At 41.8% G+C, this 24,616-nt stretch overlaps 1 protein-coding gene across 2 annotated transcripts in view; it reads right to left on the minus strand.

Moving 5' to 3' along the window:
* Positions 1–24,616, minus strand: part of XYLT1 (xylosyltransferase 1) — a 282,026-nt gene that overhangs the window by 26,486 nt on the left and 230,924 nt on the right. For both annotated transcript variants that reach the window (XM_026083266.1, XM_026083267.1), the window contains 2 exons: positions 13,297–13,377; positions 1,247–1,463 (listed from right to left, as the gene is read on the minus strand). In XM_026083266.1, coding sequence (XP_025939051.1) covers positions 1,247–1,463; positions 13,297–13,377 — 298 coding nt within the window. The remainder of the gene's footprint in view (positions 1–1,246; positions 1,464–13,296; positions 13,378–24,616) is intronic.

Raw genomic sequence — 24,616 nt, forward strand, 5'->3', positions numbered from 1 at the left:
AGAAGCAACAGAATATGATCAAATTTAGTTCTGTAAGAGAGGATTCTAAGAGCAGTGACTTATTTTTAAAATCAGCTATAGTACAATCTATAAATAACTGGCATAACATTAGCATGGCTGGCCCCCAAATAATCCCCCTACCCTTTTTAATGTTAAATGACAGCTCAGTGAATATGGATTTTATGCTTGAATTGTTTGGTTAAACCCATAAAGGCATCCATTCTCATTCAAGCGCAAGACAAAAAAAAAACCCCTACCCAATTACCCATTGCCCTGTGTCCTTTCATAATGATACAGAAATTTCTGCTAGATAATGGATGAAAAGGTTATCAGAGTTGAGAGAAAAGGTGATTTTTAACAGAAATGGGATTAAAGCAAGATTATTCAACGTGTGTGGAATAATAAACCCCTATCAAAAGATGACAACCACTGTGCTCTGCTGCAAGCTAATAAGCCTGAATTTGCAAGACTATTCTCATCAATCCCTCAAAATGTTCAGGGGCCACCAGTGAGGAGGGAAGTTATAGCTTTAAAGACAGTCACCAGGTCTTCCTCAGGCCGGCTGCATGCTCCGTACCCTGGGAGAAGAGCCTGAGGCGGCGGGGAGCGACGCACCTGCCGGGGCAGGAGCCCAGCAGCCTGCCAGCGCGCCCGGCCCTGGGCTCTGCTCGACGGCAGCACGCCTTCCCCGGCAATGCTGCGTGCGAGAGCCAAACCCGTCCCGGTGCGCGCTCCCTTTCTGCATCACGTGCAGCGGGGGTGATTCCCGAATGATGTGAACGCTTTGCGAGGATGCCTGCTAGCTGAGCTCTGAACGGAACAATAAACCTTTGTTCGCAGAGTTTTTATTTTTAAGTAAGAGGGCTGCATAATAGCGAGGAAAGCTACTTAGGAAGACAATTCGCCGTCTCTAATAGCCTTCAAAATCTTTGTGGAGGAATAATTTGCAAGCAAAGGGCGGCTGGATTTTTGGTTGCTCTGTAATAGGTCAATGGGTTCAAAAGTATAAAACAAAGCCACTCCTTACAAAAAGGTCCCACTAACAAACCAACCAACTAAGCAACAGCAAAAGCAGTTGTAACACTAAACGACTGACTTGCCATGAAGGTAAAAGTCTCGTTACCAACAGCAGGATGATCCAAAGCCCACTGAAATTGGGGAAAAGCCCCTCCGACTTCAGTGATCTTTGGGACAAGCATAAAAGTTGCAGTTTTGAGAAAAGAGGGATTGCTTTGTATTCACATACCTCAGCGGGAAGCAGAGTGTAAGAGTAAAACCTCTTCATCTTCGTTACCAGGTCGTCATTGGAAAAAGTGATGTACTCCACAAACTTCCTGTTCAGGAGAAACCAGTCGGATCCTCCATCGACCGTGATTCCTTCAGGGATCCGCCGGTCCCCCAAACGCCACATATGCGTATCGCATTCCAGGAAAAGCCGATCCAGCCCTTGTTTTCTAATAAATCTGAGGGAATACAAAAGCAGTCATTAAAAGTTAATCTGTATTTTTTTGTCATCACTAGCTCGATAAATAAAGCAGTTACTCTCCCAAACAAAAAGGGATAAAAAGGTCACTGTTTATATTTCTGTTCTATTCATAAATAATGTAGAGAAGTTTAATAAATGATTAATCAGTTATACATTCCTGTTATAGGGGCAAAGATCAACAGATTTCTTTTAAACATCATTTACACCTTCCACTGACCTAAGACAAAACTATGCAAATTACAGAGCTCAGCTGGTATATTTGTAACATGCATTAACTCTTTACAAACCACTGCAAAAGAACCACAACAGGAACATGAGCTAAAAACAATCTAGTAATAAGACTTCTGCCTCTAAATAAATGGATGTTTTTGAAAAACAGCAAACTGTACATAAAATCAAAATGACCAATTTCCTCCTATGTTATTATTCCATGAATTTTTCTACTGGGGTATAGTTAATTAGAAAGAAGTACAACTGCATTGCTCTTTGCTGTGGAATGAGTATATTAGCTCCATTTTCAAGTCTACAGGGAAAAATATTTTGTTTATTGCTGAACCATGGATAAAAAGAACTGTAATGTTATGGAAATGACTTATTTGAGACCACTATAACATGAAAAAGGAGTTGGAAAATCAATCTGTATTTGAAAACACTTTGGACTGGATGCCCACAGGTGTTTTGGGACTGCCTGATACAGGTTTTTATTTGTTATCCCATTTTCAGAATTACTCCCCAGCAAGTGAAGCCTGGCAGTCGTGAATTAGCACACACTCTCAGAAGGGGGGCTGAATCCCATTAATAATGGCAAGTTGCTGTATTCAACAAATCCTACACATTTTGAGGAATAATAAATGTTAGTTAACCAGACCGTTTACAGTAACTAACATCCACAGCTAATGGGCTATGACCACAGATCTCCCTGGATTTAAGAACTGCAGGCGAACTAGAGCTGCATCACCTATAGTGAAAAGGACAGTGTAAGATATGGCCATAAACCCCGCTTTCTACATCTAGAAATAAGAGTCTTTTGCCACACAGTAGGCTAAATCTAAGGTTGAAGTTTCATTCTGTATCAATCCAGGAACTGAGACACAAGTATGAAATGGCATACACTAATTTTCAAAAGCACCATAAATGACTTCAGGGTCTATGTCCCACTGATAGCTCTCTCTCTCCTCACAGTATGAGGAAAAAAGCTCCTCTGTTGATACAACAGTGAAGGGAATGTGCAGATGAGAGTGGAGAAATTTTTCTTTCCCTGAACAAGTTTCTAATTTCATGTTCCATTATGAAGGATAATAGAAAAGTCTTGCAATTTTAATGCAGTGCTCTGGAATTTAATCTTCAAATTCAATATTTATGCAGTTATCTCCATATCAAATATTAATGTGCCTGAAAGTTTGGTCATTTACTTCATTCAAAACTAAATGCTCATTTGAGTTAATTATTTTAAGAAAATAATAGAATATTATTGACCATATATAAATAGGGACATAAAGTTCGTGTCCATGAAATGATTTTTTTCAACTATCTCTATCAATTTATCATCTTGTATTCTCATTCTCAAATGGAAGCTTCTTTGATTGCAACAGACACACCTCCAAAGCAAAAAAAAAAAAAAAAAATCAAAACCCTGACTATTTCAAAAATCTTCCAACTTACAAACTACCTAAGCCTGCATAACATGATATGGTTTGCAGTCAGCTGACCTCAGAAACCTCAGTTATACAAATTCAGATTTACTGTGTGAAGCTGGCAAAAGAAGAGCGTGGCCACACACAACATCAGAAGGTCCCACCAGCAAACCTAGCCTTGCTGCTTCATGTTTTCCAAACTAGTCAACAGGCTTCCTATTTGCAGGTGTGCACAATTCGATGATTATTTGAGTTAATGGCTTCAACAAGCAACTCTCAGCACACGCACTGAAATGCGACATATTTAGTTCTTGGGAGCACAACTGTTTTCACAATAAATTCCAGTCCTAAAATCTTACAGAAATAGGTTATTAGATGAAAACTAAATGTACTTTCCAACCATTCATCCTACAGGAAGGCAGCATAGTCCAGCTGAAGAGCAGCAATATCTAGAGACCTGCAAAAGGACAACGCTTTTGCTAATGCTTCTTTAAACCTTTCTAGAAACCTTATATCAGGTTTTTAATATGTCAGGTTTTAAATAGCAATAACAACCTAATAAGAAGAAGACATTTCTCAGAAGGATCATTACTAGGCCTACTTTATATACAGTTATTACACCTAAACAGTATAATGTACTAGCATAGCAAATAATTTCCCTTTATCTAGGAAGCAATAATTTATACAACAAGCTCTGAAGACACAGCTCTCCACTGGGTGATTGCTCATTATCCATTTATGTTCCTTGGGAGCCAAGGAAACCCAGCATATTTGGGATCTGCTAGAAGCTAAATAATCCTGCCCAAGGATGCAGTGAGTTCCTCTAGCAGGCTGAGGCTGTCGTGCTGGCTGGCACCGGAGAGCAGAGCCGTATATGGAAGTGAAAGTGGTGGACATGGCTCTCCTTTTGCTCCAGACTCTCTTCTAGGATGACTGATGGTATTAGCTGCTCCAGCAGAAGTGATTCTGACAGTCAGGGAAGCAAGAATTTACTCTAACCATACTGCATACTGTCTGAGGGGCAGGGAGAGGTGCTATCTGGATGTCTTGGAGGCCTCTTCAAGACACCAAAAACTCTATCACACTACAAACAGTTCACAAAGATTCCTGACTAGCCATCCAACAGCATCCGGAGCAAGCCACCTCTGAAAAGAAAGGTAAGATGGAGGGCAAAACCTTGACCCTACTGATTTGTTTCTTGTCTAATGCTGCATTTCCTTAGTTTCTGGTTATGCTCAACTTAATACCAAAAGACTGCACTTGATAAAGGCATGCCAAATGTCAAAGAGAGCAATGAAATGCACACAATGGTGATTTTCTCTTCAAGTCTTTCTCTCTTGGGTTTTATAGGACACCCTAACAGATAATTTCCAAGGTAAAGTAGAAAAGAATGGATTAGTGACAGAGCTTCATTAATTTTGGTCAAAGTGGACAACTTCAGGTGCTTTCTGGCACCCTGAACTTTGGGTAAGACTGGCACATCTCTGCTAACTGCAGATGTACTTCCAGGACAATGACATGTAATTGTATCAAGATAGGGTTAGTCATACGCAATGCAGATTGCCATCAGATGAAGACACTTGGCCTTTCTCCTGATCTAAGACAAGCGATGGGAAGAAAATAATGATGACATGAAGAAAGAGTCAACTATGAGAAAATAAAATAAGACCAAGGTTAAACAAAAAGCATCTCATTGAACCTTATTCCACAGATTGCTCCATCTAAGACATTTTATGTTCACTCTTAACCAATTTTTATTCTTCATAAAGAGCCTCTAATTTTGTGGAGGTTGGATTATATTTGCAACTAACCAGCAGGCATAGTATAATATTTATACATCTTGCTAGTTGAGTTCATCAATCAGACAACTAAAAGTGGGAAAGCTGCCATTTATGCCCCAACTAAGTGTGAATGCAGCCTCAAGGTTTATATGGTTCTGGGTTATTATTTTCATGCTTTGTTAAAAAAACACCTAATTGTAACACATGATGTGTCACACCAGCTATTGTTAGTTAACAGTCTAGAAAGCTCATGACTGAAATATATCTTAGGGACCACCTCTCACTTTGTAGCATATTTAAATATTTATAAATATATTTAAGATAAGATTTCAGGATTCTATAACACATATAACATTAGCAAGATGTTTAGCAAAAGCTCCTACGACACAAATATAAACAAATGGCTCAGTGCTTCTTGCAATGTATTTTAACTACTAATAAATACTGTAGCACAGTTACTTAATATCAGAAAAAAATACCACAAGCAAATCTCAGTCTTCTGAATAGTTTTCACCAAGTGACACTGCATAGCACTGTAACTCTGAAAGACCCCCCACTCCTGAATGCTCATGTTTTTACAATATATAAAGAGTTTTGTCATTTTCTGTTTTCCTGAGTCCAGGAATGAACAAAGCTTTCTCAAGCATCAGAAGCTATCAGATAGCAAAACTTTACTTATCAGTAAGATTATCACTGAAAGGTTTTTGTCTGGAAAGAATATATTTTTTAAGCAGGAAAGGTTTCCTCTTCCTAAATGCTTCCTGCTTCTGGCCTCTTGCCTAGAAAGCTTGCTGCCAACATTTCACTGCTAACCAGACGTCTCTACCAAGATCTCATTATCATCATTCGCTATACAAGAATAAGAACTATGAACAAAGTCAAGGACATATCAGAGAGACAATTTATCACATGTAGAAAGTCAGCGTCAAAGCAAAAATCCACAGGGCTTGGAGCCAGACTAAGATCACAACAATGTTCTCTTGAACGTATGTGGAGAAATCCTGCGTGTTGCTTTGACTGTATCTACCACTCTTTTAAATTCACTTTAGACAAACATTTGAAGAAGTTGCCCAATTTGGGTGAAAAGTGCCAAGTAAATACTTCTATAGTTATACACATGTGAGACTGCTTGCCAGCAGTGTTTACCCAACCAGCTTGGAACCACGTCCTGGAGTCAGTTTGTCCAGAGGCAGAGAGAAAAGACTTGCAGTATAGGTGACCAGGTAGAAAGCACGGAACTGTAATTTGACAATCCTGAAAGTAACAGTTGCAACAAATAATTTGTGAGCAATCCATAAACTACAACATATCTCCATAAACCAGTCACTGAATAATTCTTTATAATAAGCAAGGTCATAAAATTCAAGTCTGCACAGAGCGGTTGCATTCCCTGACCACTGCAGGCACAGAAATCCTGGCCTTTCGCAAATAAGTGATGAAATTCCAGTTGTCTGCAACACAACCCTGACTTCACACCATTTCCATGAGTAACTCTATTCTATGAAGCATTTTAAAAATCTGAAATAATTAACAATTGGCAATTTAAGTACAGTGCCCACACTGTGCCAGATAAGCATCTGCTTTCCTAAAGATGTGATCGCGCAGTATGTTTCTCAAGGCCTCTTTTTGTTGTGCTAAAAGCCTCTAGGGCTAAGAACAACCCTCTTCCCCCAAAATGGAGTTGAAGCTTGAAAAGGAGAACAATGTCAAAAAGAAATAGCACCTACTTAGTCTGTCAAGATTAGGAAGAATACCTCCTGGTATGATGGGCAGTTGGGTGTGAAGAAAGTGCAGAATTCAGAATTCCTGTTGTTTCAAAGGGCTATGAAAACACTCTTGGTGTAGATAAAAAAGACGGAAGAAAAGAGAAGGAGAAATAAAAATTGCAACCCAATTTCCAATGTGTTTAAACTGCAGCATCCTGAATGCAAATGTTACCAGGTCAAAAATAGAATTACTTCTTATCTTTCTTTAATTCCCTTACTCTGAAGAAAATATTATAAACACAATACTATCCTAACAATCCCTTAAGCTTTAATGCCAACGCACAAAGAAACATCAACAAAATTATAAAGAATTTCTCTCTTGACTGGATTTGCTATAGTGCAATTGGTCTCATTTCATATGCAAAAGCCCAAACTGCTAGTAAGCAAACAAATCAAAATACTTTTAGTAGCTTTGCCCATGGTGGTTAATGCTCAGAAGTTAAGCAGGAACATAGGAAAACACTTACTTTTTCAATACAATTAGTGTTCACCGTTTGTACCTTGGTACGCCCTGCAATGCGGGGGCGAGAGCCAACCTCTTGGGTGCTGGGAGCACAGCTGGGACGTGCACGTGAGGCTGCCTGAAACCCCGCGCTCCTCCCAGGACTACAGGAGTGCTGACTTTTATGCTTTAGTCACATTGCATCTCTACGTTATGATTAGAAGCAAATTCCTCATATTTTCTTCTCGATCACCTTTTCCTAAGGATTTACTTGCACTGGTTTTGAAAGATCTGATTTTCCATCTTCTGGAAATCTCTCTTTCAAAGGAAGTCTTAAAAGCCCTTAATGCTTTGTAAGATTTTAACATCGCGGGTCAGGGAGCAAACTCAGCAAGTGTTCAAAAAATTAAAAAAAAAAAAGTTTGAGGTGTAGGAAACTTGCAGAGTGTACTTTTTGCATTAATGACCCCACTAGGACTTGCCTTGCTCTGACGACCGCTCCACACAGCCCCTCGTGAGCGCAGGGCTCTAGAGGGGCTTTCAGAGACTTTCCTGTGGGGCTCTTTCCACCGCTCTTCACTTGCATTATGTCTTAAGAAACACTGTAGCTGCTGTTACAAGGACAAAAACTTAACGGCTTCCTCTCATGATTACAGAGGTCACAACTCAAGTGCTTTTCGTCTATAAAAATAAGCAAAACGGGGAGAAAACTGCAAATGATAGTGTTTAGAGATGTAGCGTGAATTCACCACAGACCAAGATTCAATGATACAAAATCTAACCTTGTGCTGTCTCCAGTACATGTCTTTTCTAGATGATTTCTTCTCCCCTTGCGCCCACTTTTTCCTCACGCTTTGCACTTGCCCACTGCAAATTTTTATTTTCTTATTTTTATTTTCCTTTGCACTGACCACTTCTTTTCAAAAACAGAGCAGAAAAAAAAATCCTACAAGGATGCAAATTATCAGGCAGAAGGACTAAAGGCTTTCTGGCACTCCTAGCATTTAGCATCAAACAATAAGGAGTATCTGAAAGTTAGCTGTAATGTCTGAAATTTTTAAATGCAGTCTTTCTGCACAGAAGGTGCATGTTGCTATTTCAGTCAATACAGTTCATATGCAACTGTTGGGCTGAACTACTCACAAGCAAAAAATAGACCTTCCCAGTCCGTGTGCTTCAGAACACCGACGTGTTTAAAAAAATTAACAAAAAAATAAGGGAAAGTGAAATTTCAGCCAAATGACCCACCAAAATACTTAGCATGAGCAGGAAGATAAACACTGCAGGGAGCTAAAGGGTTAAACTATTCTGACAGCAAGGATAATAAATTAAATTTTATTCTAGTATTTAGGTACTTAATGGGTGATTCATCAAGGCAGCAGTACACAGTAGCAATTACTGTGTGATCCATTTTCTAACAGACCACCAAACCGTGATCAACCCAGCGTACAGAAGGGCAATGAACAGCATGTGCCATGCTGGGAAAAAAAAGCCATGTCCGAAAGGGCAACGCAGACAAACACGGGGCAGCAGAACCGGCCTGAAGTACGCGGAGGTGTCGAGCATGCCGGCGGGTCCTTCCCAAGCGGGGTGGGGTCTCCCTGGCCGCGGAGAGCCGCCACGGGCTTGCAGTGCTCCTCACCCCCAGCCATCCAGCTCAGCGAGACGGCTTGAAAGCGGTCTAGAACACACACGCCAGGAAGGGGACGAAACCACTGGCGAGAACAGCATTAATGAGGAGGAAAAAAACAGCACAAGAAAAGACCCCAGATACATAACAAAATTTTAATGGCATTTTTGTGAGCTGTTCATATGCTGCCCAGGAGTTCCAGATTCCTCAAAGATTTAACAGCCTCCAGCCTTCACAGCAGGTTTACACTGTTTCCCAAATGACTACTGTAGTAGGATTTCTGAAAAAAAAAGTCTTCTCCCTGCCTGTCATTGAAGATGTCACATTTGACCGTCTTTATATTTTATAATACATCAGCCAGGTGCTGTTCCTGCCAAAAAAACAAATCTTCCGGGTGTTCAAAATTGTAATAGCTTATACAACTACAGGGTTATTCTTTTGCTTTTAATAGTCTTAGGAGAGTGAAAAGAGGAGAAAATGTAAGTGTTGCCCACTAAGTGCTATGTAACGACTGCAGCCACTGTATGCAATTTCATTTCATGCATCCAGCTCTCTAAGGAAATAATGCTTCTCCAGCTGAGTTAAGGAGCCATTTTCACCTCCATTCCCTTTTTCGAAGCCACTAAAGGAAAATCAGTGATGCACTTTTTAATGACTTTGGCATAACTAAAAGAAAACTTCATTCTATAAAAGGAAGCCTGGTTTCTCTCCTTATTTGGCACTAAAACATGTACTGATTGTGAACATGGCTTGAATACAAAGTACATTGTAATTGAGCTGTATAAGCATTTCAGTTTTAAGATGGCACTTTTAATCTTTCTCTCTCCGTTGTACAATCCAAAGACTATGACGACTTAAAATTCAGAGAGTATGCAGTTGTTTACAGAGCAGACTTAGACAGTTGAAAAGTGTATTGTTTAGGAGCCATTATTCATCCATGAATTAAAATAAAAAGTAGCTGGAAGCATTATACATTGCTTTCAGTGTTTTTTTAAATGCTGAACTGCTGTATTATTAGTTGCCATATTTTGAGAAAATACCTTGGAACAAAGAAATTATTATTGCACATGGGGCAGCACTTAGTCTAGTCCACTGTCCTCCCCCTTGTCATGGCCTCAACTAGTCCTTTTAAATAAAAAATCCTGTTCAAGGCTGTTTTGAGATAGTACGTCCTCAGGGAATGTTTTCTCCTATTGCCTAATAACTTGCAGGTTGGCCTGGGTCCTAAATCCTTTCCAAAACCCACTGTCTTTTTTTTTTTTTCCTACTTTTTATTGCCAAACCTTGAGGCTACTGCATTTCTTCCAGACCTTACTAACCTCTTGGTCATACCACTCCCCCATGGGATACTTGTGTTCCACAGGGCTGTGACAAGGCAAAGTAAACAGTAAAATCTGAAAAGTAATTGGACAAATTAATAGAAGAAAAAATCATCCCTGACTCTTAATGAGAAAGTAACAATGTTTGGCGGTGGAAATTCCCAGCTAAAGATCACAGGAGGCCAGAAAAATATTGTAAGGAAGAACCACTACCTGCCCGCCTGTTCTTTGCTCCTCTGTGGGCGTCTGCTGTAGGCAACAGGAGACAGGACTTCAGCCTGGATGGGCCTTTGGTCTCCTCTCATCTGGCCACTCTTATGTAAGGTTTTTCAGCCTAAAGGATTTCATAATTCATAACTGCAGAGATAAATCTTTCTGCTTTCATAGAGTATTTCTCTGTAAAGAAGTAGGTAGTGCTCTGGTGCCCAAGGCATGGTTGGAGTGGGAAAAAAAGGAATGGCGTGACTCTGCCAAGAAGGGATGCCTTGTCCCTACTTTGCTTCTGCCAGTATATTTCAGTCTTCCTTTTTTTTCCCCCAATATTTGAGAAGAAAGGATTCCCGTGTAAGGAGATAGCTCTTCTGCCCACACTTTTGCATGAAGATTTGGCCAACAGAAAGGAAGTCGCTTTTTTCATTTCTGATATATTCATTTGATGGTACGCCTGTGTCAAGCTATAGCCTCTCACGTACAACTGGTGCAAAAACTATGCTTAGCCATGTTACATGTTTTTACCCATTGCACTGAGAAGCAAAAAAGACACAAGCACTTCCTCCATCAAAGACCTTCTGTACCTGGCTATACCTGAAACACAGACTCACTGGCATGACCACAACTTAACACTTTGGACATAAAATGAAAGTCAATTGGAAAATATGTGTCAAACTGGCAGGGCAGAAGGTACATTTACCAGTTTAGACAAGACTGAGTTACTGAAACAGAACTGAAAGTTCAAGCTCCAGATCTGCACATTAAACATAACTTTCCCTTAACATGTGGATGTAGAGCTGGAAATTCACCCCTTGTATAAACAGAAGTCCAACTGCTTTTTGAACAATATCTGACACCAATGGAATTAATTTTTAACAAATGCCAATATTACTCAGAGGCTTCTGCAACAGCTGGCTTTCTTCCTGCCTCCACAGCTATGTGGGACAGCTTGAGGAGCAGAGCAGCGGGTCTCCCCAGTAGGAGGGCGGCTGGGAAGCTGCCAGGGGCAATGCGGAAAAACCCATTCCCTGGACGGCAGGGAGTGGGAGAGCTTATGGGACCCACAGACTGCACGACCACAGCAGACAGAGATTGCGAATCTTCTTTCATGTCCTATGTTATGTTCCCTGATGCACAGAGAATCTATATTAGAATTCCAGGAGAAAAATAAAACCCGCCTATGTGTTGTAACAGGCTAAAAGGCATTTAATTGTTTATACATTCAAAGGGAACCACTGAACTAATAAATGGGTTGTTATCTCTCTGAGGAGAGGACAAGTGGCACATTAGCTCATTTTATTATTAAATTAATACCAGATTAGTGTGTTTAATTGATCTAAATTGTTTTAACCCAGCTGAGGTTGGCCTGTTAGAACCAGTCTGATGCAGGCATATCATAATTCATTAGTTATTTTCCTTAGCCAGCTGAGGGATTTGAGGAGAATCAGGTGCACCAGAAGAGCAAAAAGGCTTAAGAGACCTACTGCTTTTCTCTGGCCATTTCTCATTCCTTTTCTACTTTAACTCTACTGTCAATCACTATTGCCAGCTAGAGCTGAGCTTGCCAATCACTCTGACACTCTGTATTTCTCTTGTGAAAACTGTTGACTCTGATTTAAATAGCATTCCTCACTGTTATTTTTTACTACTTGCTACAGAATTTCTGCACGCACAAGATGAATGCTCATGAGGACTTCATTTAAACAGGAGCATGACAGAATTGATAAATCTAGCGACAAGTGCATGAGTAGCTGAGAAGTAAGAGAGACCTATGCACTATTCTACCTACCCGCTGGGCTGAACACGCGACTTGGATGTGTCACAGTCTCCATACCATTTATCTGAATTCAGCCCTGCAGTATGCTTGGCATTTTACAGGATAAAGAGATGACCTGGTGACTACAGGCAGAATAAAACAACATCTGTAGGTGCCAAGCCACTGGGACCCAGCATATGGAGTTGTTGGAACTGCTGCAGGACTGGTGTTACAATACAAAACCATCAATAAAAAGAGGACTACTGCAGTCAGATGGGAAAGATCTGCCAGCCACAGAGGCTGTCTGAAGCTCAGCAAACATGATGTTTGGTCACTGTTGCTGTCTCAAAGCACAAAGCTGTAAGCACAACCAATGTGTTGTGGGAAACACAGCACACTTCACCCTGCAACCCACGCAGGGGGGATGAAGGTGATTCAAGGACTCCAAAGCTGCAGCGCCCTGAGACAACCCTCCTGCCACCATCCTCACTCTCCCTAGCACGTGCAGGCTGCTATGGGCTCCCTCAGGTTGCAGAGATGCTTGGCTTGCCCAGAGCTTTGCTGATGCCTCCAGCTACCGCAGGTCTGGGTCTCTGGTATGGTGGCACTAACCAGGGCAGGGAGGTCTTGTTGCGAGGGGCAGTTACCGTTTGCAGGCTGCCAGACTGTAAACTTGAAAACAGGCTTCAGAAGTTTTACAGTCACTGATAGACCACCTCTATGAGACTTGCCAGCAAGGTGCTGTGAAGACGTGAAACAGATATTTAGGACCAATTCCTCCTTCTCTGTTTGTCATCAGCCCCGTGAAATGCTAAGGTTTCTGGAGCTTAAGCATGGTTCAAGATGCCTGTCTGGGCAGAACGTGTGAAACTACCAATTTCCGAGAAATGAGTTAGAAAGCTATCATTTTCACATGTAAGAACTGCTTAGAGTGTTTGAGAAACAACCGAGATGAGAACAAAGGAAAAGCTCATGCGCTCACCTCCTCCCTAAGTACAGCTGCTGAAACAGCAGTCAATGTTAGGCCCCGAATACAGAGTAAGTATCAGTCTGTTTAATGTCTCCCTACCCACAACAGCACCTTTGCTAATGGACTGTCAGGAGAAACCTTCCTGGACCGAAAAACAACTGTCCTCAAGAGAGGGTTTTCTTCTCATTCAGTTCTTTTTCCTGGAGCAGGGATTCCTTCAGCCCAGTAGCACGGAAAAGCAGTCACTATGCAAAAACTCTCGGCATCACATTTAAAATAACCTGAAGAAAGGGCCATACTACCTTGCATTGTCCCTCCCATGGGACTTCAAGAAGTTCATATCACGGTATCTGGACAGGAATGCTACTAGCTGGTCATTTGTCCTGCAAAAGAAAAAACAAAAGATGTACAAATTATACTGTAAAAGCTACTCTCTTTAGAGTAATTTATATGCTTATTTTTCTCATTTGGGACCATTTGCAGACTCTGGAAGGAAGCAGTTTCCGAAAAAACTTCCATCATGCTGCTAAACTTTCCTGTCTCCCTCTACTCAGGAAAGCGCACATGGGAAGAAGCGCAGCTTTATTATGTCTTAATGAATTTCACATCAAATCTTGGCAAATGTGTTAAGAATTGTAACTGAGTATGCATTAAGTAATACTGCTCACCACTTTTAAGTATCAAAATCCAGCTGTCAGATGACTACATTGAAAGTCCCACTTTACACACTTTGCTAGATCTTTCCTAGGGAATTAATTCGAGTATCTGCTGGCATTTTCTTTGTCTTAGTCCTTGCTATAGAGAAAAGGCCAAAGTTGGAATGCATAAAGCAAGAGAATTTGGATGTCAAAACCCCAATAAAATTAGTAGGAACAAAGGAATTTAGAAGGCTAATTCCAATTAATATGATTGGCACTTTGACACCAGTATTTTCAAAATTTCAGTTGACATGTCCAAGAATGTATTTATGCTTGACACCTTGAGTGGTCTGTTATTTCTTTAACAATGGGGCAAAAATGTTCCCTAGGTCAGCATATTTAGGAAAACTGAATAAATCATATTAAAAAGATCTTTATCTACTGACTTGCATTCAAAACCACAATATTAAAATAAAGATACAACAGCATTTGAGTAATGGCCTGCACTGGATTTGATAGTAGAAAAATGGAAGATAAAACAGCTGTCAATAGCACAGTATCTTGAAAACACTTCATACCACAAGCCACAGAAAATCAAGTTAAACAAGATTCCTTTACAAAAAGCTTGTAAGCTCTGGGGTCAGCTGCAACAACTCCGAAATGGTATCAGACTAGTAACGTATCTTTGTATCTCATAATAACAAATTCTTCTGTCATCACAGGTAGCATTTCATTATTGAACCAACGAACACAGAACAAGTTAACCATTGATTTTGTCTGGTCCAAATATCTGCCTATCAGTCAATGTGAACAACTAGGCTGTAGGAGCTTGAGACCCTCCTTCTATGTTCACTCATGTGAGCTTTAACACCTCCCAGGGTCAGACTCTGCAAGGCAATTTGGCAACCTCAGAAAACTGCTTTCTGTATAGTAAGCTGTGCAGATTTTCACATTTGCTGCTCCAGTGATTCTCCATCTTCCTGGGATGAATAGGCATTTAGTGAATTTACTTAGCAATGATTCCACATGAAATAGTTTCAATGGCTGACATCTTTGGGTGAGTTTCTAGGCAAAAGCTGGCATGCAAAGACGATCTTTAGAAACATAACAAAGTTTAGAAGCGCTTGAGCTTTAATTTTCTTACAGGACAAAAATCAAATCAACCAAAGTAATAATCCACACCACTCCAGAAAACATCATCATTTATAGACTGTTCACCAACCTATATTTCACTATTCAATAGTGCTCTACCAAATGTGTCTGGACTCAGGGCTGCCATACAAGCTTTTCAATTTTTGTCTCTTTTTTAGATTACTGCTTATAAATGCCCACGTGACTTTTAGCTCTCAAAATAATTAATAATTGACATTTTTGCACTTCTTGAAAAAGTTGGTAGCATCTTGGGTCGGCTTTTAATCAGCTACTGAAAAAAAGAACCTATGCAGAATTTTACTCTTCGTTAATCAAGTATGCTTCTTTACAGGTTTTGACAACATGAAAATAAAACATCACATTTCCATTTGGTAAAACATTCTGGATTTGACATTTAGATTTATGCGGTCAAGCAATTCTGTGCTCACTGTGGGAGCACGCAGCATTTCTATTAAGCTTTCATTCAACCCATTTGTTCTGGCCCTGATATCCTGAGGATGCTGAGCCCTACCTCCAAATTATTCCATCGCACAATATTAAAAAGAAAATCAAAGGCCTTCAGCATGCCATCGATGCTAATGCAGCTGCTAGAATCCTCCTCACCTCTTGGAAAGCCTTGCCTTTAGGGCAAGTATTTCCTCAACGCCCCGGCCCACCCTGCTACCCCACCTCCTCACCAGGACTGTCTCCGGCACCAGCGCAGCGTCTCCGGCACTAGTTACTTACGATGCCTCTGGTGCTCTGTGCAAAAAATACTAACAACCTGGGCCTAATTTTTCTCCCAGTAAGGCAAGGGAAGGTTGAGGTTTCCTGCTGAAGACATCACTGGGAGCAACACTGACTCCACACTGCCAAATTAAATTCTACTATAGCTCTGCAAATTTCAGGGAAAATTCACCGAGTATAAATTTGACACAAAATCCTTTACTAACTATCACAGTATAAGAGAAAGTAACAAGGGCAGCGTATTTCTAGTATTTCCTCCCTAGAAAGAAAATCAAAAAGTCATGGGGATAGGGAGAGTAGTTCACACTATTTATTAAAACACAGTAATATACACATTGCATTCCTATTAGTTTCCCCAGTGCAACACAGCATGAATACAGATCTTGGGAAAAAGTCTTTCCACGGTTGATGTGCGAGGCTGGAGAAGATAAATACATTCACGCAGCTCCCACTTTCCATTCCTTTCTTAGGTAAACCAGCTCAGGGGGGCGAGGTGTGAGGGACCAGGATTAGCCATCTGATGGCCCGTGTCACGGCGGCACGAAGGGAGGGAGCAAATGTGCCGACCTGCAGGTGTGCAGCATTCGGCTGGTAAAGGGAAACTAATACTCCAGGGAATTTAAAGCACAGAGAAAGGAAGTGTGTTTGGGTAAGAGAGCAGCTCCAGGGCATTGCAGAAGTACCTCAAGGGCTGCTCGTGATTTACCCCATGGCACCAGTCGACCTGGGAGTGCGGCTGAGCTCTTGGCCAAGGGCTGAGCTGAGGGTGAGGGTCAAGTTACAGGTTAAGGATCTGGGAAAGAGAAAGCTGAGACCTCTGAAGAGCTCGCCAAAGAAAAGCAAGGCCTGCTGCTAGGATGCGCTCATGAGCCGTCCTCAGCCCGGGAGCGAGGTGCCCCAGGGTGTGGGATATCATCTGAGCTGGAATAATTTTGGCATATGGTGTCTATACTGGTGACTGAAATGGAAAATGGGAAACCAACCCTGACTTACATCTGCCCTGTACAAAAACCCTGGCGAGCTCTGCCAGGGAAGTCATGTGAGTGCCCCCTTGCACACAACCAAGACCGAATGCTTCAAAGAGCAAAAGCAGTGCCAGATTTGCTGCTTTTGAGCAAATCCTCCAGGTCCTGGTGGCTAATCCAAGCAAAGATTAGAGATCCCATTGGTCTAGAGCTGCGAAAATACATTAAGAAAACAAAGTCTTTGGAGATGCTGAGGAAAGGAAAACAAGGAACTGTTATTTTTGGAAGATAGTGAAGGTTAATAGAAATGTCCCTGATTCAGCAAGGAACTTTTACACACGGGCAGCCTCGAGTATGTAAAGAATAGCAGTCACTCCAATGGGAGTATGCCAACACCTACACAACTGCGTAACAATTTGGCTAAGCTAGATCAAAGGTGCAGGAACTTCCCTGGGTAGCACACGTGTATGAAAACAACATAATCTGATTCTGAGCAGGAATGAAAAAAAAAAACAAACAACGACTGCTCTGTTAGCCCATCAGGGATATTTTGCACAGCTCTGTTAGCTCAGAATAACGACAAGATCCACTTTGACTAGCTATCGGCAGCTCCTCTGCAGGCAGAGGGATTCGTCAGGTGAGCAGAGCTGCTGCCGCGGCTTCGACCCCCCGTCCTCTCCCCGCCAGTGCCACAGGAGGAGCAGCCAGAAGAAGACAGGGCCAGCGACCTCCACCCGGCTCATCTCCTAATCCCAGCAACCAGGGGCAGGGGCACGGGTCAGCCCATGCCTGAATTACAGAGGTGGCTTGCTCAGGGGCTGACAGCTTCAGCCGGAAATTTCCAAGCCCCCCTTGCCCTTCTGTGCATTCGTGTGGTATCTGCCGAGGCTGAACTGGAGCATTACAGCCTTATCATCTTTTTAAGTAAGTGGGAATGGTTTGCGTACCTGTGAAGGCATGTGAACTACCCAAGCATCAAGCAGTATCCAGCCATTAATATGAATTTCATATTTATCTATTTATCTCAGTGCATAATGGAGTGCTTTAATACAATTCTGTCCACAGAGTATCCATCTATCTTGGATTAGAACCTGCTATTTCTAACTTCAGTTTTGTGAATAATTATTGTTTTAAGCCAAACACTGTAACATGAGAAATGATTAAGCTCTCGGGTATTGGTTGTGCCAGGACCCTTTCAGAAACACAGCAGCAACCCTGGAAGAAGGTTCACCACCTGCAATTATTATTGACACTTCTGATGCCCACATTTTACCTTGCACTTTATATAACATGCACAAACAAAAACATACACAAGACCAGTACATTTTCTGACTTACAGAGCCTATAGCAGAAAGATAAGAAAAACATATGAAGATCATTAAAGGCTGTAAGCAAGACCACAACCCTCAACAGACAGAAACATCCATCTGCCAATGCTCTCCTTGAACAGCAGAGGCACTGGCTCAACTTGGGGGAAGGTTTTGCTCAAGGTTTTGCATGACTGCCAGTGCCAACCTATAATGTAGTGAAAACAGAGATTTTAACTCCTCACCTCTGCTAGTCAACTTCCTCTGCCCAGGGAGAAGTATTTTCCAGCAGAAGGAGCAGAAAGCAGGATTCTTCCTGCATGATCCCATCTGCTTGACTCATCCACAGTATTTGCACACGGAGCGAGAACAGGCTGGAGACCAAAGCATATAACAGAGCTAAAAGATTCGGCCTCTAATCTCAGTTTTAAACAAACGCTTCCATTGTGACTTTAAGGAAGTCACTTACTGGAAAGATGTGAAAACTGAGTGCCCAAAATCAGCCTCTAAGTACAACTGCCAGAGGCTTTTTTTTTTTTTTTTTTTTTTTTTTTTTTTTTTGAGATATTAACCACTCCCAACTCTCTTCTAAGTGAGTCTCAGATCTCATGGAGAATAAGCTGTTTTTTCTTAGGCACCTAAATACAAACTTGAAAGCTTTACTTCTGGTAACTGCTTGACTACACGTCAAGCTTGGCTACATCACAGGGTGTCCTGCAAGGCCTGAGCTGTAAGTGAGCAAGGACACAAACACAGCATAGTGATTTGCACTGCAAAAAGGCCATCAAATACAATAACATCAAAGTTGCTAACCAGTTTTATAGAAAGCAGCTGTTGTGAGCAAAAAATATTACCAGTCAGCACACAGGGCGAAACTCAGAGACTGCCGTCATCTGTGATCCATGACTAAACCCAAAACCTCCTGGGGAAGGATGCTCTCGGCTTTCCATTGGCCCGGTGCATTTGCTTTGCATGACCGTGCTGCAGCTGTCCTCCCTCCCCGTGGCCCCACCTGCCCCGGTTTCTCCTCCTAAACAGGACGGATATGAAAACTGATGACAAACCGATAAAAACCATCCTTTAGAGTGAAAACAGCCTTTTCTCAGTGTACCTGAAATTATGAGTTTTGGCCATGTAATTATAAAGTACTGCTTATATTTACATTTTATAATGTAAATGCTCATCCTGCCCTAATACTCTGGTCTTGTTAACTTAGTTTTATTACTTAACTCTAAAACAGCCTGATATAGCACCAAAAGGAAAAGTTTACATTCTCCGGTTTGTATTTCAGAGCAATAGTAGAGAAAAGGCGACACACAGTTTAAAGGATCAACGTCAGCGGATGACACAAGTCCCTTCCCTACACAGATAAGAAAGTCTTCTACTTTTACCACCGGAAATGTGATCTAATTATAACCCACCTGGCAAAGAGAGGAAAAACAAGCGTTTTAAGGAAATAATTAGTATAAGCAAACCTAAATGGTGCCATGGACCGCTGGGGCAGGTCTGATCTCAATTTGTGCGCTACGTCCGATGCCTCTGGGACGGGGAGAGACCCCCTGCCCCGGGGCCCGGCCGAGCCTGCCTGCAGAGGAACCCGGGCAGATTCATTCAGGCATGGCTGCTGCAACCCAAAAAACCACGGACTTAACCGAAACCAAGCCCAAACTGAAGAACTCACCCACAACAACACAGCAGGGCCGGGGCAGCGCTGCTTAAAAAACATTTTGGTTTCTGTTCTGCCTCAGCAGGTTACTTGGCAGCCCAAAGGCTCCGCTTATAACGAAAGTCAGAAAATGGGTCTGCTTCAAATCAGTTGATCAGTGAGGTGTTTATGTCCTCCTTATTTCAGGTGAATCCCTGGATTGGGTTTATAAACAATTTTCTTGTTTAAGGACCAGATTAAGCAAGCCTATTTTAGATGTTATGAGAAGTCCTAGTCCTATAGGCTTCAGTGAACCTGCATATAAGGTATAAATCTTCTTTCTGTCTCATAGTGACCGCATCTCTGAACTATCAGAAAGGTAAGGCTAAATAAATGTTTTAAAAAGTGGTGTATGCATGCAGTGCTTGCGCTTGGAAAGCATCTCTCGTATTAATTCTTTTGTTACTGCCTCAGGGTCTGAACCAAAATCTAACGTAACTCACAGAAATCCCTCCTCTGATCTCCTGGGCTTTAGACTAGACTTCGACAGGCAACTCCCCTCCCTGCAGCCGTGTCTCACGAGCAGGGCAGGGGAAGGATGGTGCGTGCTTCGCTGCCTCTTGCTAGGTAGTTCTCAGCACTTCCTTCATCAGAAATATTCCCGCTTTGTCCCAGTTAAAAAGTGTATCACAAAATTATCCCGAATTAGCTGCATAAGCATGGGCAAGGGACAGCCACCGAGCTGAACCAAAACTACACTCCATTTTTCATCATTAGCCAGCACCAATTTTCTTTTCTTTTCTGGTGTGCTTTCCCAGACACACAAATTTCAGCTGAACTTCCAGTCAGCTGTATCTCACTGTAACCACAAATGTGGCTACTTGCAAAGTAAAATGTTGGAATATGAAAAGCTAGAGCAAGAAAATTAAAACATGACTTTAGATTATTTGAAACAGAACTGCTCTGTCCTGAACCTGTCACTTTTTCAGAAATGAAGGGCAAAGCCTGCTGTAACTAACAGTGTCTTGGTCTCTTGGCAATTTCTCTCCCCAAGCAGTAATTTTATTTCAATAAGATTTTTGCATTTAGTGCTTTTGTCATTGCTGTAATTTTAATGCTAGGGAGAATTTAATGTGGAGCATTTCCAGAGTCTTTATCTTACAGGTTTTCCAGCCTGACAGGTAAAAATATACTAATGCCCTTTTTATTGCTACAGACATGTGACAAGAGGAACTTCTAGTTACCCTGCCTACCAACACGCTCACAACAAAATAAATGGAAATGTGCTTCGATTGTGGCACTTCACAGTACTGGTCACAGTAAGTAATTGAGACGTTAACCAAGTGACATTACTGAAATGACAGGTAACAGCAGGACAGGAGCTTTTACAGCTGCCTAACTTTTCCTTCAGGATATTATCCTGTAGCGTTTAGTTAACTGCTTAATAGTTATTAGTTGCAGTGAACAGTAATCACCAAAACTGAAAGTTCTTGGAACTGAACTCGCACTGAAATCTGTGGTGCTGCTTCTGTAACCGTGGCTCTGAGTTTCTTTCATACATTTAACATATTTGCAGAGACCAAGGCTGTATTTTCTACAAGACCAGTACCGAAGCGCTGAGCTGAACCTCGCGCGCTGCAGTGTCGCTGAGGACAGCCCACAGCGCAAGGATACCTGTGCCCGGCGCCGGGGCTAGCAAGGACTCTCAAATTCAAGGAGCAAGGGTCTCCTGAGTGGCATGCAGAGCTCCCCGTGCTTTGGGTCGCAGCTGTTCTTTCTGTGTAATTCAGCCACCCTTCTGGAGGCTGGTACAGAACAACATACCCATTTGTGAGGAGGTGGGCCACTGAAAATGGGTAAAATCATCATTATTAACCATGATTAATTTAGTGTTATCTAATGGCAACCAGGAACGTCATCTTTTGTGCTAGTCACTGCAGAAGAACCTATATTTGCAACAGAGAAGAGAGACCTGATGCTCAGGGAGGGAGTCAGTGCTTGATGGAGCAAATATCCAGTTAGAAGCAAGTCAAAACCGTAAGAAATTTTCTCAGCATCCAAAGGTCCAAAGCTTTAGTATTCCTCCTCACACCAGCCAGGCTTACTGCCTGACTCCTCTCCACAGCTTCCTCCCCAAGATTGTATCGGCTGGAGAAGGCAGAGCGCTGGAGCCCCAGCCTGCAGCACCCCTGGGCAGCTCTTTGCCAAGAAATTAACTCTAGAAGCTCCCTAGAGAAAATGAGAAAAAGACTTCAGAGAAAAGTACCTGAATTATAGGGCAAACTCATCTATCCAGAGTTAAAAATGATAAAACCCCATAGTTAAACATACACACTTGAGGCTGGAAGTGGAAGATCTCAGTGCATGAGATTTTGATGCCTTCTTTTCAATAAATTGTAATAATTGTGATTAAGCACATTGATTAATTTAATTTCACTGAACACATTATTATAATGCATTAGGCATATATACATGCTGCATGATTATAATGCACTAGGTAATATAGATGCTGCCTTGCTGCCAAGACTCCAGTGGCAGGAGGCGACTTCCTTCTCTGCCCTTCCTTAGCTGAGGGCCACCCCGCTCTGCTGGGGCCGTGCCCTGCTGCCCTCTCTCTCTTAAGCAAGAAGTGCATGCATTCAGACTGGCTCGCCAATTTGTGCAGGCGTCAGCATTCCCGTATCATCACAAGGCTCGGAGGCAAGAGGAGATAGGGAGGACGGAGAGTAATCCAGGAGATGGTGTAAAGAATTACTCAAAATTCCCACACAAACCAGCCCGATCTCCAACGTACTCTGAAAGTTTCCTGCCATACCTGCTTGGCACATGGCAGCACTCCGAAGTGAAGCTGGGGGCATCTTTCTACTCTGGTAAGGGAAGGAGGCAGCCATTCTCTCTCAGGAAATGAGAAGACTATAGCTTCACCAACAGAGATCATAATGCATTGATCTAGGCTTACATGTTAAAATTTTGTGCTAGTACATTTTTCCATCCGTGTATCAGATGCACAGATTGCATACTGGTCCCTACCACGTCAACTAGCATGTGTCTGTGTGTGTGTGCACGCACCTGGCTAAACTAACATACGGAGACAACAGTGCAACAATTCAGCAGAAAAAAGCAAAAGCTTACACCCAGACGCCTTCCTGAAGGGAGAGCTTCTAACAAGGTCATAGACCAAGCTAACATAGGCAGAGCAACGAAGCAAAAAACTTCCCATTGCAGGTGCAGTTTTCTGGATATACTGCCCGACCTTCTCAAATACACTCCCAGCTTGCTCTCCCCCCAGATAATTTAGAGCACTTTGCCCCTGCAAGGGGAGGCTCAGATAAGTCTAACCTTTTACATGCTAGGGATCAGGTTGTAGCAAGAAAAAAAGACTCTGCCATCTAAAAATGCAAAGAAAGGGAAAGGCTATATGTAGCTCCTTGGGGCCCTCACTGTCTCCCAGAGAACAGGTATTAGAACGGCACGCATTTCTAAGAGAAGCCAATTCGCATAAAAGCAGTCACTCATAAAACAGACATAGTATGAAAATGAGAAAGACAGATACAATCTCAGAGGCCAACTTCACGTGAAGGCTCCAGGTGATTGTTAATGCCTCTGCCTTTACAGCAGTGTTGTCTTAAATTGTTTGTTTTGCCTTTCAAGTCAGGTTTAACAGAGGTACAAGCTAATGGAAGAAAATTCTTGCTTTAGCAGCTCGGCTTGCTTGAGTACTTGAGAGATGAGAGCTGAGCTCCAGATGGGCCGGGAAGCCATACCCGAGCATTTCAAAGCACTCGCTTTCCGCAGTGTGATGCTCCAGGCACTGATCAGTCATCGTCAGGGATGCAGCTACTCTCAGTGCAGCTCTGCCGATGTTGTAGGACTCTCAAGACATTTTATTAGCAATACAGTCATCTGTGCTGTACTTTCAATTACTGCTTCCCATCCGACCATTGTCTGTTTCCGATGGAAAAGAAAAGAACTAACACAGGCGCAAAAGAGTGAAAGTCTTCTTTAAATGTCACATTGCTGAATAAACCTCTTCCTAGTGAGAGTACATAAATGCCTGGGTACAAAAGATAGCTACCGAGAGAAAAAAAATATCCTCCACAGTCTGCTTCCTGAGACACGCTACATCGCCTATTTTCTATAGATTCCATGCTTCAGATGTCATTTTAAAATAAATAAATAAATAAACTCACTGCTTACAAGAAGCAGCACATGCTTAAATGAAAAGCCTAAAGAGACTACATAAGAGAATTCCACCAAGGATTAATGAACGAATGTGATTAAAACTATCTACAGCTCTGGACCGCAGCCAAAAGGCTGCCAGCAGTATTTGATATGTAAATGCTTAAAACGTTTGCTGTGTGCACAGTCGTTGATGCAAAGCCTCTATAGAGGGTTTCTTCATCTAATTAGAGATATTGGTTTAGCAAACTTCTGAGTTTATAAAACCCCTCAACGTCTCATTATTCTTTTAAAATAGAATATTCATTTGTTTGGAATGTTTTCCAGTTATATCCCATGAAACCTCGAAATGCCTTTGGCTAATGAAAAACGCCAGCCTTGTATCAGCTAATAAACCCCAGGGCTTTTACGGTAATAAAATACTCACCACATGCACTCATTAAAACTTTCTAACTTGTTGCTTTTGACTTTCTTTAGCTATTTCCTAAGTATAAAGTAATCTGCTCAATTTCTAATTATTTTATAGTGCAATTTCATCACAAGCATTTAAATTATGCAGTATCTTATCAAACATACCATACTGTAGCACAATCACTATGATACTGATCCAGCAAAGCACTTAACAGCATGCGCTTAACTGTAGCATACTTGTAGCTCTTCTGAAATGATTTGACTTTCATCCTGTATCCTCATAAATCACTTCATGGATAAGGGTCTACATGTTCATATGTTAGGAAGCAGCATGTACAATGATTACACACAAGATTAAGAGCTAAGAGCTCTCATTTAACTAATCTTAGATCTCTTAAGGGCACAAGTGCATTTATTAAGGAGACTTTCTAATGACAGGGAGGTCAAACCAATTGTACCTCAGTTTTTCCATCTCTACAGTGGATGATGGATCACCTGACTCACCTACCTTTTGAGATTTAACTTATTTACAAAACATTAACAAGGTTCCCCCAGTCTCAGGAGTGCCTCTAAACTGACCTTAGGAAACCATTTGTCTG

The sequence above is a fragment of the Apteryx rowi genome, unplaced genomic scaffold (genome assembly GCF_003343035.1).
Source record: "Apteryx rowi isolate R43461 unplaced genomic scaffold, aptRow1 scaffold_6, whole genome shotgun sequence".
Lineage (NCBI taxonomy): Eukaryota > Metazoa > Chordata > Aves > Apterygiformes > Apterygidae > Apteryx > Apteryx rowi.